Here is a 17,681-nt window from a genome sequence, read left to right as displayed (position 1 = left end):
CTACAGCAAAGAGAGGCACAAAACAATGGTGTCTGATTATAGATATTTTTCTTTTTTTGTGTATTAAGACGTATGTGCCCCATTTTCTCACCTGATCAGCTCCTGTAAGGTGAATAAAGCTCTCGAGAACTGAAGCACTCAATCTGTCCATCACATCTATCGCCAATTCCTCATCTCCCTTAGCGAGAACATCAAGAGAAATCAATGAGTATGAGTAGTACAGTAATAGTGGGTGATCTTATGTAGGTCAAAAGGAAGTCATTCAGAGGGGATGGTTACCTTAGCGATGCCGAGGGCAGTATGCAGTGATCTGACCTCTTTGAGAACATTGACTGCGAGTTTGCGTGTTGCAGGTCGACAGCTGCACAGCACGACCAAAGCCAAACCCTCCACCACATGCAGAACCGTCCAGAGAGGAGATCTCTCGAGAGGCAAACATGGACCCTAACAGCAGGAAGAAAAAAACATGTTAAATACAAATAAAAATGAATACAATAAATCAAATCTTTTAAAATACAGGAAAGAATAAATCAAGAACATAGAGAGGAACACGCGTCTAACACAAACTTCCAGGTTCAACAAACGTACAACTTCACTTTATTAGTTACATTATTTTCTAATGAAACATGAAAAACTGCAAAAACACACCTGTGAGTCATGAGCACGGTTGCTCTGTACCGTCTGCCTCCACTGTACGATGAGCTGCAAAAGCATCTTGACAGCATTGTCCAGCAAAGTGGGATGAACATCAGTCACCTCCCTCACAATAAAATACACAAAGCCAGACAGCACATCCTCTCTCCAGTCTGGAAAGTCCACCATCAGAGCCTGCAGAGTGGTAAACGCCAAGCCACGCAGTTCTTCATCCATATGGATGGTCAGTCTGGAAGGATAGAGAGTCATTGTTTATAGACTACATGTCTGTGATAACCACAGCGAGGTCAAGAGATCATAAAAGTAACATGGGAAGTTCTGACTACGTGCTGTTATGACTTCTCAGGAAGTCTGATTCAGACCAGGGTTATTGTATGGGAAGTGGAGGGTGTACGGAAGTTAGTATGCAAAGAACTGTGAATGAGTAATGGGTGTAAATGTAATTTTCCACTTATGCCAGAAGAACTTGTGAATCTGGGCTTTGTTCAGGTGATGGATGAGGGTCAGAGTTCATTACTTGGCTAGTAGCTCGATCAGATCCTGTCTGCTCATGCCGTCCGGGATCAGTCTGGGAATGGCAGCTACACACGTCCGAAACAGATCGATCTTCGGTTTACGCTCCCCACTAAGGGTAAACAAACATACATGTAAAGCATAAATAATGCATACATTTACATTAATCATACACAGACTACCATCCGAGAGACTTGAACAAAAGAGACAAAATTGTGCCAGGACTCACGTGATCATGTCCTCTGGTTCTTTGTTGGACATCTGAACACTGGTCATGCTCATAGATCTCCCCACTTCTTTATCCAAGTGCCTGAGAATGTTGTCCAGGGCCTTCCTGACCTGAGGGTAATACAGAGACATGCCTACACACACACACACACACACACACACACAAATTAATACAATGAGCAATTCCCACAACCACTAAACAATGAAGCCCGATACACTATTAACCTGAGCTAATAGGGTTGCATGAGGGTCAGAGTTCATAGCATGATTCATTTCATCAGCTAAAAGGCTCAGATACACTATGTACTTTATATTTCGAATATCAAAACAAACCATAAGCAAACATTATGTGGAAAACTACAGGGAATATATGAAGAGTTTGGTTCCAAAAACCCAATAAACACCATAAAAATAAAAAAAATTCCCACCAAAGTCAGTATTGTATCAGGTCAGTATTAAAAAGGAAATTCTTAATTTCCGATATCCGCCATGCTATTCTGTCATCTTTTCTCCCTTTTCCCCACAAAACGCAAAAAACGGCAGTCCTCCTTCTCTGCAGAATGCAATAAATCCGCTCAACAAATCACAGCACACCATTCCCACACTGTAAACAACAATGGCGGCGCGTTGAATACACATGGAATCCTAGTTTTCCTCATCTACTTTGTACTTCGTGATCAACAGACAAACAAAAACAAAATAATACTTTTGATGGAATGGATAAACCTGTGGTGGTTTGTCGGAGCCGATGGTGTAGTGGACGGTGCTCCGACATATGGTGCAGACGCACTTCTGGCGACCCGAGTTCGAATCCCGGCTCGAGGTCCTTTGCCAATCCCACACCCCTCTCTCCACCCTATACTTTCCTGTCATCTCCTTAATCACTGTCTATCTAATAAAGGAAAAAATGGCCCAAAAATATAACTTTAAAAAAAAAAAAACCTGTGGTGGTTTTATGTGGCGGGGAAGGAACGTAATTCCACTCGGGTGACAGAAAAATGCCGGCCCAAAGATGACCGCAGCAATGACAGTGTTCTTAATACGACAAAGTGTTTTGATTAATGCCATAAATGTTTATTTTTTTATCAGTGTATAACACTAGTCAACTAAATGAATATAACATGGCAAAGATGAATGCACATTTATATATTGATTCAATAGATTTATAGCATTTTGGAAACCAAAATCCTTGTCATGGATTTATTGCATTTTGCAGAAAAATGTATTAGTTTTTATAATAAATCTTTGAAAATCAAATTATGGATTTGAATTTTTAATGTTTTTATAACCTAAAGGTGCTATGTGAAAGTTTGTAACAGAAAATAGTGGTTTTCATCTTGACACTTTTTTGGTATAGAAAACAGAAATTAGTTAAAATGGATTTATTGCGTTTTGGAACCAAACTCTTCATATATATTCTGTAGAAATCTAACAATACTTGAAGCCACAGAAAACAAATGAACAGCGTTGACTGGACAACAATGACAATCTGAAAATATTCAAAACTTTTCCCATTTCATAATCAACTCAAAAAACTTGGAAGGAAATGTCTTGGCAGGCAGTCATATCTTTACTTATGCTAAAAGCTCAACGACTTTGTTTACACTAGAGATGAATCCAACTTTTTAAATAAAAAAGCCCACGACTAATACAATATAAAGCAATGCTTTGAGTGGCACTGGCTTTGGTGAAGACAAACTATAAGTGTCCATACCGATGACCTTAGCTTCCTCGTCTGTGAGGGTGGTGTTGAGAAAGATCTTTTTGACCCTCAGAGTGTTGCCGGAGGGTAAGATGACTCCGGTGGTGGGCATAGGTGGCTCTCCGTCTTTTTGCTGCAGGCTGTCGGCTATCACTAGGAAAGCTCGGAGACCAATATTCATTCTCTGAGAGAGAAAGATACAATTTGTTTCTATGTTTATCTTTTTCTCAATTTATTAACACAGACATAATCATTTGCATATTGTTTTGTACTAATCCACGTCCATCACTATATAGATACATCTGGAAGCTTCAGTTTAGGCAATAGAGAACAAGACCAGGTGAATGTAGAAGTAAGGGAAATGTTTCTGTGTGTGTGTCTTCTTCACTCACCTCTGGATTTATAGTGAAGGTCTTGTGGGACTTGCCCACACACAGCAGGTCATAGATGATCTCTTTCATGGCGAAGTCCAGCCGTTCCTTCAGAAAGAAAAAACATACCACAAAGATTCACTTGGTAAAGCCAAACAATTGCAATTGATTTAATAGATTCATTAGCAAAAATACAAATTACTGTTATTCTTAAAATGGCAAAAACCAAATTTCCAAATCAATAGCTTTTAATTCAATGGTCATTTTCCAATTTTAACCTGACCTGCCCCCATAACCACGCAGTTCTTATGCCCACTATACTATAGACTCCCAAACAATCAAATCTATTTAAAATATACATCAAAATCCCAACTGTTCACTTTTATGTCTTGTTTAGAAATGGTCTTTCTTTTTTGTAATTCTGTTTGAGAAACTAGCTGTACAGAAATAACTCTGATCTAAAAGCTAAGCTATTCTCAGATGGCTCAAGCTAGAGTTAATGGGCTCTTCAGATTCAAGTTTTACCTGAGCAATAAACTGAATGATCTTTACAAAGATGTTGAGAGGCGTGTCCCTGGGCACCACACTGCGAGAGCCTTTCGGGAAAAGTGCTGTTACAATACTAAGGAGACGACTGAGAGGAAAAAGACAAGTAAAATGTTACCGTATATACTAATATTAAACACAGTTCAAAACATGTGAAAGACATTTTAATAGATGTGTGAGACTTTTAAAAAAAAAGGTGTTTGTGAGTTTGATATCAAGTGGAATCATTTTCTGTGTGCGTGTCATACCTTTGTGTGGTTGTGTTGCTTTCACACTTAATTCTGATAATGTAAACCCAAAGCAGCCTGTACAGAGACTCCAGTGCTACGCGAGACATTTTGGGGTCTTTGTTCTAAAAAGAAAGGCACAAAAAACATTCAGGAAACATACAAACAAACTTCAAACAATAGAAACCTATAACAGAAGTCCTAGAATAAAGCTTAATAGACATAATCTTATTGAATATCTCTGGTGATGGATGTGCTCTTTAAAGTCATAGTAAAATGAAAACTTTAAGTATGAATATGTTAAGGATATTTACAAAAAGGTGTGCTCCAATGAAAATCTCTCATTTTCGGATACGGAAAAAATTCTGACATTCTCCACTTCAGCGTCTCATTAGATCCCAGTCTGTGAGGTAAACTAAATGCTATTGCCCATTTAAAAAGAAGGTGGAGCTACTCAATATGTCCTGCTTTAACTTCTTGTTTTAAGTAGAAAATATGTCAACACTGAGCAAAGATGCACCTTTTACATGACGACAATGGGTCTTTAAAAACACCCACAAACACCCCAAAAAATTTTGCTTGTTCATTCATGAGTTAATCAAACTGGAAAATGGGCTAAATTCACTTAAAAATATGTTGCTGCTTCTGTATCATTACAAGTGATCAATAGTTCGCTGGCTGCTCACGACAGAGCTAATGAGCAGCAATATGATACACCGGACTCGATGTTTACAAGCCAATGAGAGCTGTAATTTGTACTTAAACTGCATTGATATGCGGAGAGATGACTCATAAACCTGTTCATCTGAGCAAATGTATGATGGGAGTTCATTAAAACCCTGCTAATGAATCTGTGATTAACACATCACATCTTGTACAAATCCATTCACTGACTAAGCAGTTATCTCTTACACTCTTTCTGGTACTCAGTCTCCTCCTCTCTCTCTCACACACACGCAGACTGCACCAAAAAGCATGCATAGGGTGCAATGACCATCACTCACCATAGGGGGCGATATGATTGCATGGTTTGCAACTTCAGCAACACCAACTACGCAAGAACGACAGCTTTGTACAGTGAATAAATACAAAAAGACCAGGTCCCTCATTTTGGAAATATCTGGAGTAGTTTTTCTTGTTATACCTAAAGGGCCTGCAGATATATTTTACATTTTGGCAAACAAAACAAAATCCAACAACTTGACAACAGCCCTCAAACTTTTCTGTAGGAAGACAATGATCACAGTTTTGACAAACGCATACTATATAGTAGGCGAAAAGCAGTAGACGAGTCGAGTAGTATGTTTAATAGCATTTAAAAAACAGCAGGTGAAAGGACCCAGGATCCGGTCAGATCCCAAAGTGTTCATTCGATAGACACTTTACTATCCCATGAGCCGGGAGAGGAGTTATCCAATGCAGAAGAAAATGTCTGAAAGCAGTAACACGGCTCTATTCAAATGCTAATACATATATTAAACAGATGTACCTTGAGGTAAAATTGCACTTGTTTAAATGGAAAACGCCACAGTTTTTCAATATTTTACTAAGTTATTACCTCAACTTAGAAAAATTAATTCACCCCTATCTTTTTTTAATGCGTGCACTTCATTTTTTATCCACTTAAAAATCGCCACATTTTGCTATCAAACTTACTCGTGTAACTACTCATGTAATGGTCTTTAAATAGGGAAAACATGGAAGTGTTTGGTGGCTTTTAAATTCATTCCTGTTTGGATCCTAAGGAATGAATGGGGCTAGGCTAAATGCTTACACATTCACGATGCGCTGTACAAGGATTAAGTGCACGCATTGAAAAAAGATGGGTATGTATTCATTTGTCCAAGTTGAGGTAAGAACATAGTAAAATATTGAAAAACGGTGGTGTTTTCCTTTAAAATCATTCCAGTTTGTCACGTGATGTATCAACATGGCAGATGTACTACATCGGAATTCATTCATACTATCCATATTCATACTATATAGTACCTAATTTAACCTGTCGATAAGTAGATACTTCATCTAATTTAGTACCTACTGTCACAGTATGCGATTTCGGATGCAGCGAAAGTCTCAAACAAATGACTGTTTGCTAAACTCCCCCAATGTTTGGTGGGGTTTGGCAAAGGGTCAAGTCCTAAAACTTTTCTAAGAAGTTCCTGCTAAATTCTTGTAAATGGCAGAACAGAATCTATCTGGCTTGATCCTCTATACACAGGTGAAGGAACCAGAAGCCAAAAACTCAAGAAGTGGAGATTAGCCAAACAGGCCCACTGGAACACTGCCCTATCACATGACCTCTCAAAGGCGAGGCTACTTCCCCTAAACTAACGGTGGGAACTCACCTGTAGGGTCTCAATCTGCTTACGGATGCTGTTGTTTGATGGCATCTGGAGCCAAATAAACGTGCAAGAGACAAAAAAGATGACAAAAGATGTGGGGTGATGGTGATGGGGAGGACATGCAGGTTAGAAAAAGAACAAGAGACAAACTTAAAGCTTGAACATTGTGCTACAACAACATGCAAAACAAAGTGCAAGGTGTATGGACAAAACCTTGTGTCAGACTCTCTCAGAGAATTAACACAAGTATTTCAACATTTATAAAAACATAAAATATCATACAAATATCCATTTAAATAATGTTTATTGGTGAGGTTCAGAGCCTAGAGTTTTGATACAATAACATTATGATACTTTATGTTCAGTTTATGGTTATTTTAAAAGTGTGTTATATTGAAAACTACTTAAAGTTGTAATGGTGGCCTTGTTCCAATAATATGTTACTTATGTGACAAATTTGAGTCAAAATAGGCTAAGCATAAAAATATCAATACAGGAATGAGAAGTAAACACAATACATTAAAATATTATTTTTTCTCTCTCTCTCTCACCTCTGGTTTATTTATATATTTTAGATTATTACTAATATGTTGAGTTTTCAGTGTTAGTGGACAGACAGCAGACTTTTATTAGTAAATACATAAATGGGAAGCAGGATTAAAAATGATTATAAGCAAGCATTGTGATGGTTAAGACTGTAGTCAGAACTGATGCCATATTTAACTGGCTACAAAAAAACAACAAGTCTGATAAATGTCATATATGTTGTGAATCTGGGTATGACTGTTCTTCCACTGAGAAACTGCTGTTTTTTGTCACCCATGTACCCATAAGACATTTTAAACAGACTGTACATCCGTTTCCTCCAGCCAATTAAATATGGCATCTACGCTGACTGTCTTTTGATCAGGAAAGACAAACTGAAGCAGGGTTAGAACAGACAGAGAAAAGCAGATGGACAAGCAGATTTTCGTATAGATGAAGAGACCACTGTTCAATTAGAAGAGGAATTATCAATTAATGAGACTAGAAATCCCATAAACCTCAGCTATATGGGCTAAAACCATTACACTAGACCACTAGGGAAAACTTCCCTTTAGCTTTCCTCCATAGCTCAAATAACCTAAGTGCAACAACCATTTCTAATCCAGTTCTGATTAGGATTAACGGTAATTAAGGACAGAATTAATATTTTATAAATTCGCCATCACCAAATCATCAAGAATCAAATATTCCAGATAGCATCACTGACAAATCAACAAGATTCACATGATAAAGTTGAACAACATACAGTAGATTGACAAGGAAAATCGATCATTTTGAAATAAAGAGTTAAAAAGATCATAAATAATCAACATCTTCATAATTATTGACAATAAAAAAGAACAGACACATACAAACACAAACAGATTTCTGAGTTTGATTTAAAGGATTAGTCAATTTTCTTAAAAAAAAAATCCAGATAATTTTCTCACCACCATGTCATTCAAAATGTTGATGTCTTTCTTTGTTCAGTCGAGAAAAAATTAGTTTTTTGAGGAAAACATTCCAGGATTTTTCTCATTTTAATGGACTTTAATGGACCTCAACACTTAACAGTTTTAATGCAGTTTAAAATTCCAGCTTCAAAGAACTCTAAACTATCCCAAACGAGGCATATGGGTCTTATCTAGCAAAATGATTGTCATTTTTGGCACGAAAAATAAAAAATATGCACTTTTAAACCACAACTTCTCGTCTTCCTCCGGTCATGTGACGCGCCAGCGCGACCTCACGAAATACGTCATCACGTCAAGAGCTCACGGATGACGTATGCGAAACAACGCCCCAGTGTTTACAAGTGTGGAGAAAGAGGAACGTTCCGACGTTGTCGTATGTCGAATGGTCCAGAAATGTGCATTTCATATATGTAACACGTGACCTTTCGACGTCATTACGGAATTATGTGAGGTCGCTCTGGCTCGTCACACAGCCGGAGGAAGACATGAAGTTGTGGTTTAAAAGTGCATATTTTTTATTTTTCTTGCCAAAAATGACAATCGTTTCGCTAGATAAGACCCTTATGCCTCATTTGGGATCGTTTAGAGTCCTTTGAAACTGTGTTGAAACTGCACTAAAAAGTGTTGGGGTCCATTAAAGTCTATTAACACTTGAAAAATGTTGGAATGTTTTCCTCAAAAAACATAATTTCTTCTCGACTGAACAAAGGAAGACAACAACATTTTGGATGACATGGTGGTGAGTAAATATCTGGATTTTTTTAAGAAAATGTACTAATCCTTGGCTGAAGCAGGTATAATTTATCATATACTACAAGCAAGAAATATTACAAACAAAAGTCTGTCCAACCACACCCTTAACCAATATGAACCCATTTACTCCTAAAAATGAATCACCCAACGTGCCTCCTGGCTCTAGATTCAATAGAAAGCAATAGCATGACTTGTCTTTTAAAAGCAAATGAATATAAGGGAAATGTTTACACCAAAACAAAATTTGAAAGAAATGTAGCATTTATAGCTACTTAAAGGTAATCTGTGTAACGTTAAACTAATCTTAATATAAGGAAGAGTTTGGGAAACACGTAAAAACAGTTTGGTGTCTCTAAAGGCACAGAAATTTAAATTCACCGCTATTTAGTTTAATGCTGTACAATCTGGATTTCTCACAAGACTTCACGTCATTCTGTTCAGTTCACTTTATCGCAAACACACGTACCTTAAGGTGTGAAAGGCAGTTCTGAAGGAAGATGTGCCAGTTATTGAGGAAGAACTGCTTCTGACTAACACACAGCAGACACGTCACCAATGGGTACAATGCCTGGAGACAAAGAATGAAGAGTAAAAAGTAAATCAAATGTGACAAAGTGCATAATTAATTGTAAATGATTAAAGTAATTATAGACCTAAAAGTGCCTTTACAAAGTGTATGTATATATATATATATATATATATATATATATATATATATATATATATATATGAAGATTATATGAAAAAGAATGAATTTTTGGGTGACTAAAAAAAAAGGCAAAGGGAGGTCTTTAGGGTGGAAGAACTGTCTAGAGCACAAAAGATTATGGGAAAGTAAACAGTCAGAACCAATACCAGAGAGTGCTTCTTTCTTGAGCTGAGGTCAAAGGTCGTCTGGTAGAGCATCTCCACAAAGTTCTTCAGGCAGGGCACATTCACTTCATTCTTCACCGCCTACCAAACACACAAAAGCTCAAACACATGAGTCCCTGCGCTGAGCTACACACATGCTCGGAGAAGCAGCACTTCACAAATCACTCAAAGCTATTCACATGCACTTTATTCCAATACAAAATAAAATCGGTTTCACTTTTGTTTCAAAAGAACCACAGCAGACCTCTTAAAGAACATGTACAGTCATGAACGGCAAAGAAGAGTCATAAGCTAATTTAAAAAAAAACAGGCTTTCAACACAGCATGAACCTTACTGTCATTTATTTACACAGTGCATCAGTAAGTTGTCACAAATTTGGAATCCTGGAGTCGATCTGGATAAGTTTAAAGAGCACCTATTTCATGGCTAAAAACTTTATTTTTTGTATTTGGTATAATACAATGTGTTCTAATACACACTTACACACCATAGGAAATGTAAAAACGTGAATCGGACGATAGTTGCTCTTTTATTTCGCTTCGAGTGGAAATGGGAAAAAGTTGCTTACATGCTCCGATCTGAACTATTAAAAAGATTGCAATGCTCAGCACTAAAATATTATAAAAATCAGGCTAATTTGAATCAGACTTTGAAATAAAACAATACTGCCATCTACCCAGAATGCATATTAAATGTCTGCAGTATGCATGTGAAATCTAGCTAAACTGAAAGATTTCATCACTTCGGTCTTTGGTATTAAGTATGAATGACATGAAATTGGTAGGAATGGAGATCTCAATGATACTTACAGCAGCTACAGGGATGAGAATCTCAACAAACAGGCCAGCCAGTGCATGTTTGATGTCTTTATCCTTCACCTCCAGGAAATACTGAGCACATTCCTGTTTAACCAACACATACAAATGCAAAATAAGTCATTTAATCAATTACATGTGAATCATAAATACAAACAAACAATACCTACATTTATGATATAATGACTAAATGCACCATTAATAAATATTTTGTAGGCTGCACACACAAACAAACATGAGTGCCCACAAAATCTGGAATCGCTTTGCAGCTGCTGGCTCAATAAAAAATCTCTGGATTATGGCAATTGTTAAATGCAGCATATTGAGTGCCAGATTTTATAGCCTGTAACAGGCATAATGTAAAGATATAGCTCCACACACTGCTGCTGGCAAAGGTCGACTCACCACCCTGAAACGCTGTTACTCAGGAGATTTTATGAGACACGACTACAGAGAGCTTGCAAATAAAACAAAAGTACTGCGCAGCTGGCAACTGTGGAGACAAAGCAAATTTATCGAAACCTAATTTGCCATCAAGTTGATTTTTGTAAATTATAAGTGTAAATTATAAGTCTTTTAACCAAGACTAATTAGCTAATTAGTCATTCAGGCAACTGACTAACCAGTTGATTACATAGTTTGCAAACAGCAATGATGTAACACTACAGTGATATTACGCACTGCCCGAAAATAGTCCACCTTGGATATTTTCAATAGCAGGGGACTATTTTCAGTCGCTGCATAATATCATTGCGACTGCTGCAGCCATGTTACAGCAGCAAAGTCCTTGATAGTTATGCCAGAATGAGAGTATAGTTCCTAGCCATATCTGCCTACAAAAATCTTACCTTTTAATTATCCCTTGGTCTTAGTACACTATGTAACTACAGAAGAATCAAGTTTTAAATAGGAAAAATATTTAAACTTTTTGGTTATTTTTAGAGCGATGCTAATGGTCTAATCAGATTTAATGAATTATGCTAAGCTATGCTAAAAGTGGTAACGCCAGACCTGGAGATCAGCTGAATGGATTCCAAAATGATAAAAATCAAAGGGGGAGCTTGAAAATGAGCCTATTTTCAAAAAAAGTGGAGTGTCCCTTTAAAGGCCGAAGTATGGTCCACTTTATAGGCGTACGCAAGGCTCCGCGTAAAGTGTGTAAGACACTATTTTCATCATCAGAGGAGTGCGCGCATGCCCACCGCCGAATTTTACGAATATTGTACGCATAGGTCACGCATGTGCATACACGAAAACCTAGTATGTAGCCCAGGAGATGGATTGCTTTTTGTCGCAATGCGCATGCGTTAAACGTCTGTGTCTGCGTACACGCACAAGTCAAATAAACTATACTTTGCAAGGCTGTTCAATGTCCATGTACGTTAGCGTACACGTAAAAAAGACTATATTCCGGGCTTAAGGCTCCATCTCAATAGCTGACTCAAAGCAACTCTGGGATTTTGGTCTGGGATGGGCCATTCTTAGCCTGGCTCCGCCCTCCTACGTGCTTCCGCTTTTGCTTCAGTACTACGTCTGGGACTGCTCTGTAGAGTTTCGTTTTCTCCTGCAAAAATCTGTATGACCAATCAGCGAACAGATGGAGGTGGCTAAGGACAATGACGTTGAGGTCGTGCATCAGTTTGAGTTGTAGTTCAGTAATGGCAGCGGAGAAAGACGTGAGAAAATCTATTCGGTCCATTGTTGCAAAACTGCCGAATATACAAATGTTAAAGCCGGAGCAAGAACCAGGTTTGCTAAGTTTTGTTTGTCTGATTATTCTTACTTGTTGTTTCCGTCCGGTTTCGGTGCATGATATACGTCACGACCAAACGATAGCGGTTGGTTATGGCAGATTCATAGTGACTCTGGGCAGATCCAATAGTTTTTAACTTCAACAGAGGACCCTCCATAACGGAAGTAACGCTTTGCAATGGAGTGTGGCCAGACTCTCTGTACAAATGAAATGAATGTACGAGAGTCTGGTTGGACCAGGCTGGGCCATTCTGACTGTTTTGATAAAAAACAATTGCAAGAGTTAACTATGATGTAATCCATGTAGCAACTTTACCCTGATTCTGTGTTTGCTGTGCATTTGTCTCTTTGTGAATGTTACAAGACATACAAGGAAGGGATGCAGAACGATTAATCTATAGCAGAATAAAAGTTTTTTGTTTACATCATATATGTGTGTGAACTGTGTATTTTAATTATGTATACACTGAAAAAAATGATTCATTGAATTTAAACTATTTTTTTAAGGTAAGCGGTTGCAATCAATTTATTTAAGCTACATTTAAACAAAAAAAGATTAGTAAAGTAAAATAAAATATAAAACTTTTGTTCAAATGTAGCTTAAATAAATTGATTGCAACCACCTACCTTAAAAAACTGATTAAATTCAATGAATATTTTTTTCAGTGTATATAAATATGCATACATGCATGCATAATTTTTTTAATATAATATATATAAATATATACAAAGTATTTATATATAATATAAAATATACATAAATATACAAATGTATATACACATGTAAACATTTCTTAAATATAAAGATGCATGTGTGTGCTTTTATCTATACAAAGTTATTATACACAGTTCACGCACATATATGATGTAAACAAAAACTTTTATTCTAATATTCTATAAATTAATCGTAATTAATTGTTATGCATCCCTAATACGAGGTCTACATTAAATAAATTCGCACACTGTTTAGGCTAGGACAGACTAAACTTTTACATTTTATCAGTTTTAATTTGCATTTAAAATACGTGGCTTTGTATTTCATAAGGAAAAAGTTTAAATGAAATCCAAGCAGGCCAACAGACTGTCACATATTCAGTGTGAGAAGAGGCTCACTGCAACATCCATAAGTTGGCTTGCGTCTGCCAATGAAATAAGCTAAACAAGCAGGATCTCGCTGGAAAGATCAATAGGGCCAATATCTCAGCAAGGAGCCACTGTGGCTAAGACCCGGCCGCTAAAAGTCCCTCTGATTTTCCAGCAACTATTTAAATACAACTACTGGCTGAAAAACCCGACCTGACATCAGGTTTAATTGGACACATTCATAAACATCGCAAAAGACCAAACCTAAGAAACTTATCTGGTCAAACCAACAAAATGGAGAATATGTTGACCTGCATGAACTGGAAAGAAGCCTCAAAGTCCTCGACGGGGTACATCTTCACCCTGAAGAACTTCATGCCCATGATGAGGCTGATGATGCTCTGCACCACGTGAGGACTTTGCTCCTTCAGCCTCAGTTCCTTCAGCTCTGTGATGAACTTCTTGCGCACCGCCTGGAACCTGCAGACCACACAAACAAAACCCATAATCCTTCATCTTTCATACTCTTAACAACACAAAAACCGACTTCAAAAGGGTAAAGATCATATTTCATATCACACATAACAAACTTGTGTGAGATTAAATGTGCTATAAAATGATCTAGATGTTAACTTGTCAGCCTTACAACACTAAAAATGTCAAGAGTAGGAACTGAATATTCACCCCTCACAAGTTAAACTACTATATAGTGTCTCTAATCCCACGGCCATTGACAGCTATGCAGTTTGATGTTTCGAGGGCTCTGTTGACGCAAAACAGCCTTCAACCAAAGCTAAACACTGCACACAATGGTCTTAACTGAGATAAAAACTAGTTTTGGGCTAAATATGTCTGTGGAATGTCTTGTTTGTCACAGTTAAACCCAAAACTTAAAACATATAAAATACTGTGAAGGCATGTAATGAAAACCGCCTGGATTAAAACAAGCAAGGACCTCAGTCAAGGCATAATGTCTTTATCACATTAAATAAAATGGGCTCTTCAAATACAGTCCTTAGGCAAAGTAGCTTAGCACAGGAAATCATGAACCAGAGGTTGAGCACTGGCATAAATCAATTTGGGGTCTGACTATTACAGTGCAAAGTTAAATTACATCACATCTTAAACAGACAGTTTCATGTAGCCATGAGGGAGTTTTAGCATGTGGCCAGGAGAGAATTACAGTAACAATAAATGTGTCTGACGCCTGTACAAATAAGACATCTGTATACAGTTTGAGGCGAGTGAGTGACAGAAGGAGAAGAGTTTGATGGCTTTGTAAACTCTGTTCAATTCAACTGACTGTGTTTTATCTCAATGGATGAGCTAGAATCAACTTTAAACTTCTGCTGTTTGGTTTGCATTATGGGAAACAAACACTAGCGTCTTGTTTCTATTCAGAGAAATCACCCTGAAGCAAATGTCTGATAATACATCATAGTATTTATTTATAATGGTAATTAGCATGAGAGTGCAATTTCAAAAAAATGCTGATGGGAGTGGACATTTCTGCGGGTGATTTACTGACAAGGTGCACGTTAACAAAAAAAAATCGAATTTCCGTAATGACCAATGTAATCTATCAAGAGCAGCGCAAATTAGCGCAAAGTTTAAGACATGGTTTTTAGGCATTAAATAATGCCGCAAATACTAGTAAACTGATCAGCGCGAATCTTGGTAAACTGCATTGCGTGATTTATTTGGTCTAGAAGCCTGTTCTTAGTCTTTACCAAACCATTTTTATAGAAGTTTATGTTTATTGTAATAAATAATAATTATTCAATAAAGAATATATATTATACATAAAATGATCACAAACAATTAGGTTTGTGATATGCTGCATCCGAAACTGCCTACTACCATACTGTATAGTAGGTGAGGCGAGCAGTATGTCCGAATACGTAGTATTTCAAAAACAGTATGCGAAAAGTACCCGGATGACCTACTACTTCCGGTTAGATTTCGAAGCGTGGATACGATGGACACTTCACTATCTCATGATGCCCCACGAGCGGAGTTATGCAACGAAGAAGAAAGGCGTTTTCGCGCTGGTATGACATGACGTGATGACAACGTATGTCACGTGATGTATCAACATGGCGGATGTAGTTTGTCCGAATCGCATTCATACTACTAGGATTCATACTATACAGTACCTACTGTTTTAACAGTCAGAAAGTAAGTAATTCATCTTATTTAGTACCTACTGAGCAGTATGCGGTTTTGGACGCAGCCTTACACTTTTAGTAGTTTTACCAACAACGGCTACTAGGTTTCAACATTTTGCTGCATACTCTTGTCCCAAATTAATAAATTACTGTCACTGCTTTATTATTTCTGCTAAAAGGCTTTGAAATATGAAAACTACATTCTTAGACCTTTCCAACAATATAGTATATAGTCATGACAAATAAACTACAGGACAAGGCCAGTTAAAATATTCTCCTCCCATAAAATTTCACTCTAAAAGGAAAACTCTTACAAATGCATTTGCAAAAAGGTCAGTTGCAAAAATAGCTATGTCCACACCTTTTCAGCTCAAATCTTTTACTGCGTGTCTTTAGCAAATCCTGCCAGTTGTTGCTTAAAGGGGACATTTCACAAGGCTTTTTTAAGATGTAAATAAATCTTTGGTGTCCCAAGAGTACATATGTGAAGTTTTAGCTCAAAATACCATATAGATCATTTATTATAGCATGTTAAAAGTGCCACTTTGTGGATGTGAGCAAAAATGTGCCGTTTTTGGGTGTGTCCTTTTAAATGCAAATGAGCTGATCTCTGCACTAAATGGCAGTGCCGTGGTTGGATAGTGCAGATTATGGGGTGGTATTATCCCCTTCTAACATCATAGAAGATCCAAATTTTTGTGACCTAATTTTTCACGTGCTTGCAGGGAATGGTTTACCAAAACTAAGTTACTGGGTTGATCTTTTTTACATTTTCTAGGTTGATAAAAGCACTGGAGACCCAATCATAGCACTTAAACATGGAAAAATTCAGATTTTCATATTATGTCCTCTTTAATGGCAAGAGAGGCATTTGCGCTGGCCCAAGTCATTAATGTACACTTCAACATCATAACTTTTGCCTAGTTTATTAACTCCATCAAACTGCAACACAGGTCATGTGATCTCAACATGGCAGCTCCCATGAACAGGCAACTGCTCCTATATTGAATTAAACATCTTTTCATCCCATGTGTCATATTCTCTTCTTTAGATTATAAATTGCAAAAGTATATCTTTAAAACATGAAACACAACATGTACTGTCAGCACAGTAGAACGGCTTAAGTAAATTTGTAAGTTGGACTCACTTTGACTGGGCAAGGACTCCAGTGACCTCAGCGTACAGATCAGCAATGATGTGCACATTACCAGTGTTGGGGCCCGAGTACCTGTTAAGCCAATCACGGCATTCAATATTACTAACACAACAATGCTAAGTATTAAGAAAGAAACATTAAAATGATTAAAACGTATGTATGTTTGTGTAGCAACTTCTTAAGGCAGTATTTGCTATAGGAAGGGCAGGATAAGAAAGACTTGGACAGCTCATAAGCTTGCAGATGATGAAATGTGTTATTTTATAGGGAGTTTCAGGAATCAGGTGCACGTATGCGTGTTTGTCAATCTGTTTGCATTTGTGTCGTCTGCCTGTGTACAATTTGCATAGGAAAGTGTGTGTTTGTGTATATGCACTCACCCCTCTTTGTGTTTAAAGTGCTTAAATGCCAGGTTGAGGACTTCTTGTACTAAGGCGTCTGGCACGGGATGAAGGGGAATCTATCGAAAACATTTTATCATTATCAGCATGTCTGTGATGTGAGGGTCACTGTTTAAACTCCGTGATCCAGGATATTGTGTTAGCAAGTCCATGCATGTTAATGCCACAACGCAGCTCTCTATAACTTTAAAAACACCACACCTAGGCCATGAAGCACACACACACACCCAAACCTTACCTGTTTTAAAACTTCTACTGAAACTAAACAAAACATGAAGTCTATGGCTAAGTCCCTTCGCTCCAGTAGATAGTCTTTGTCCCGATGTTGTTCATCTCTAAAGAGAGAGATAAAACAGCACAGAGATACACAACTTAGAATAGCAGCACATTTGTATTAACCACAAATGAAAATAGCACAAGTGAACAAAACCCTTGTTCAAATGGGACTAGTTTAACCTGCACATTAACCTGGGACCAGTTTAATTCTGCACATTATTTTTTATTTTGTTGAAGTTCATAACTAATGGTGGTTTAATAGCATTAGGTATGATCCTCACCTTCCCTTAATTATGCCGTTTTTCCATTGCATAGTACCCT

The 17,681-nt window shown here is 37.4% G+C and overlaps 1 protein-coding gene across 9 annotated transcripts in view; it reads right to left on the bottom strand.

The window, feature by feature from the left end:
* The window catches only part of fryl (furry homolog, like), a 123,777-nt gene that overhangs the window by 41,416 nt on the left and 64,680 nt on the right, over positions 1–17,681 (bottom strand). For 6 of the 9 annotated variants that reach the window (XM_073855977.1, XM_073855978.1, XM_073855971.1 and 3 more), the window contains 17 exons: positions 17,323–17,419; positions 17,064–17,143; positions 16,675–16,755; positions 13,671–13,839; positions 10,519–10,611; positions 9,691–9,789; positions 9,302–9,403; positions 6,587–6,631; positions 4,263–4,366; positions 3,994–4,102; positions 3,490–3,576; positions 3,110–3,281; positions 1,397–1,529; positions 1,172–1,279; positions 649–883; positions 280–444; positions 92–178 (listed from right to left, as the gene is read on the bottom strand). In XM_073855977.1, coding sequence (XP_073712078.1) covers positions 92–178; positions 280–444; positions 649–883; positions 1,172–1,279; positions 1,397–1,529; positions 3,110–3,281; positions 3,490–3,576; positions 3,994–4,102; positions 4,263–4,366; positions 6,587–6,631; positions 9,302–9,403; positions 9,691–9,789; positions 10,519–10,611; positions 13,671–13,839; positions 16,675–16,755; positions 17,064–17,143; positions 17,323–17,419 — 1,966 coding nt within the window. The remainder of the gene's footprint in view (positions 1–91; positions 179–279; positions 445–648; positions 884–1,171; positions 1,280–1,396; positions 1,530–3,109; positions 3,282–3,489; positions 3,577–3,993; positions 4,103–4,262; positions 4,367–6,586; positions 6,632–9,301; positions 9,404–9,690; positions 9,790–10,518; positions 10,612–13,670; positions 13,840–16,674; positions 16,756–17,063; positions 17,144–17,322; positions 17,420–17,681) is intronic. The other 3 variants (XM_073855974.1, XM_073855976.1, XM_073855979.1) reach the window with 1 other exon arrangement.

This window comes from Misgurnus anguillicaudatus, chromosome 18, assembly GCF_027580225.2.
Source record: "Misgurnus anguillicaudatus chromosome 18, ASM2758022v2, whole genome shotgun sequence".
NCBI classification, from domain to species: Eukaryota; Metazoa; Chordata; class Actinopteri; order Cypriniformes; family Cobitidae; genus Misgurnus; species Misgurnus anguillicaudatus.
The sequence above is the reverse complement of the archived record's forward strand: the minus strand, read 5'-3'. Positions and strand labels throughout refer to the sequence as shown.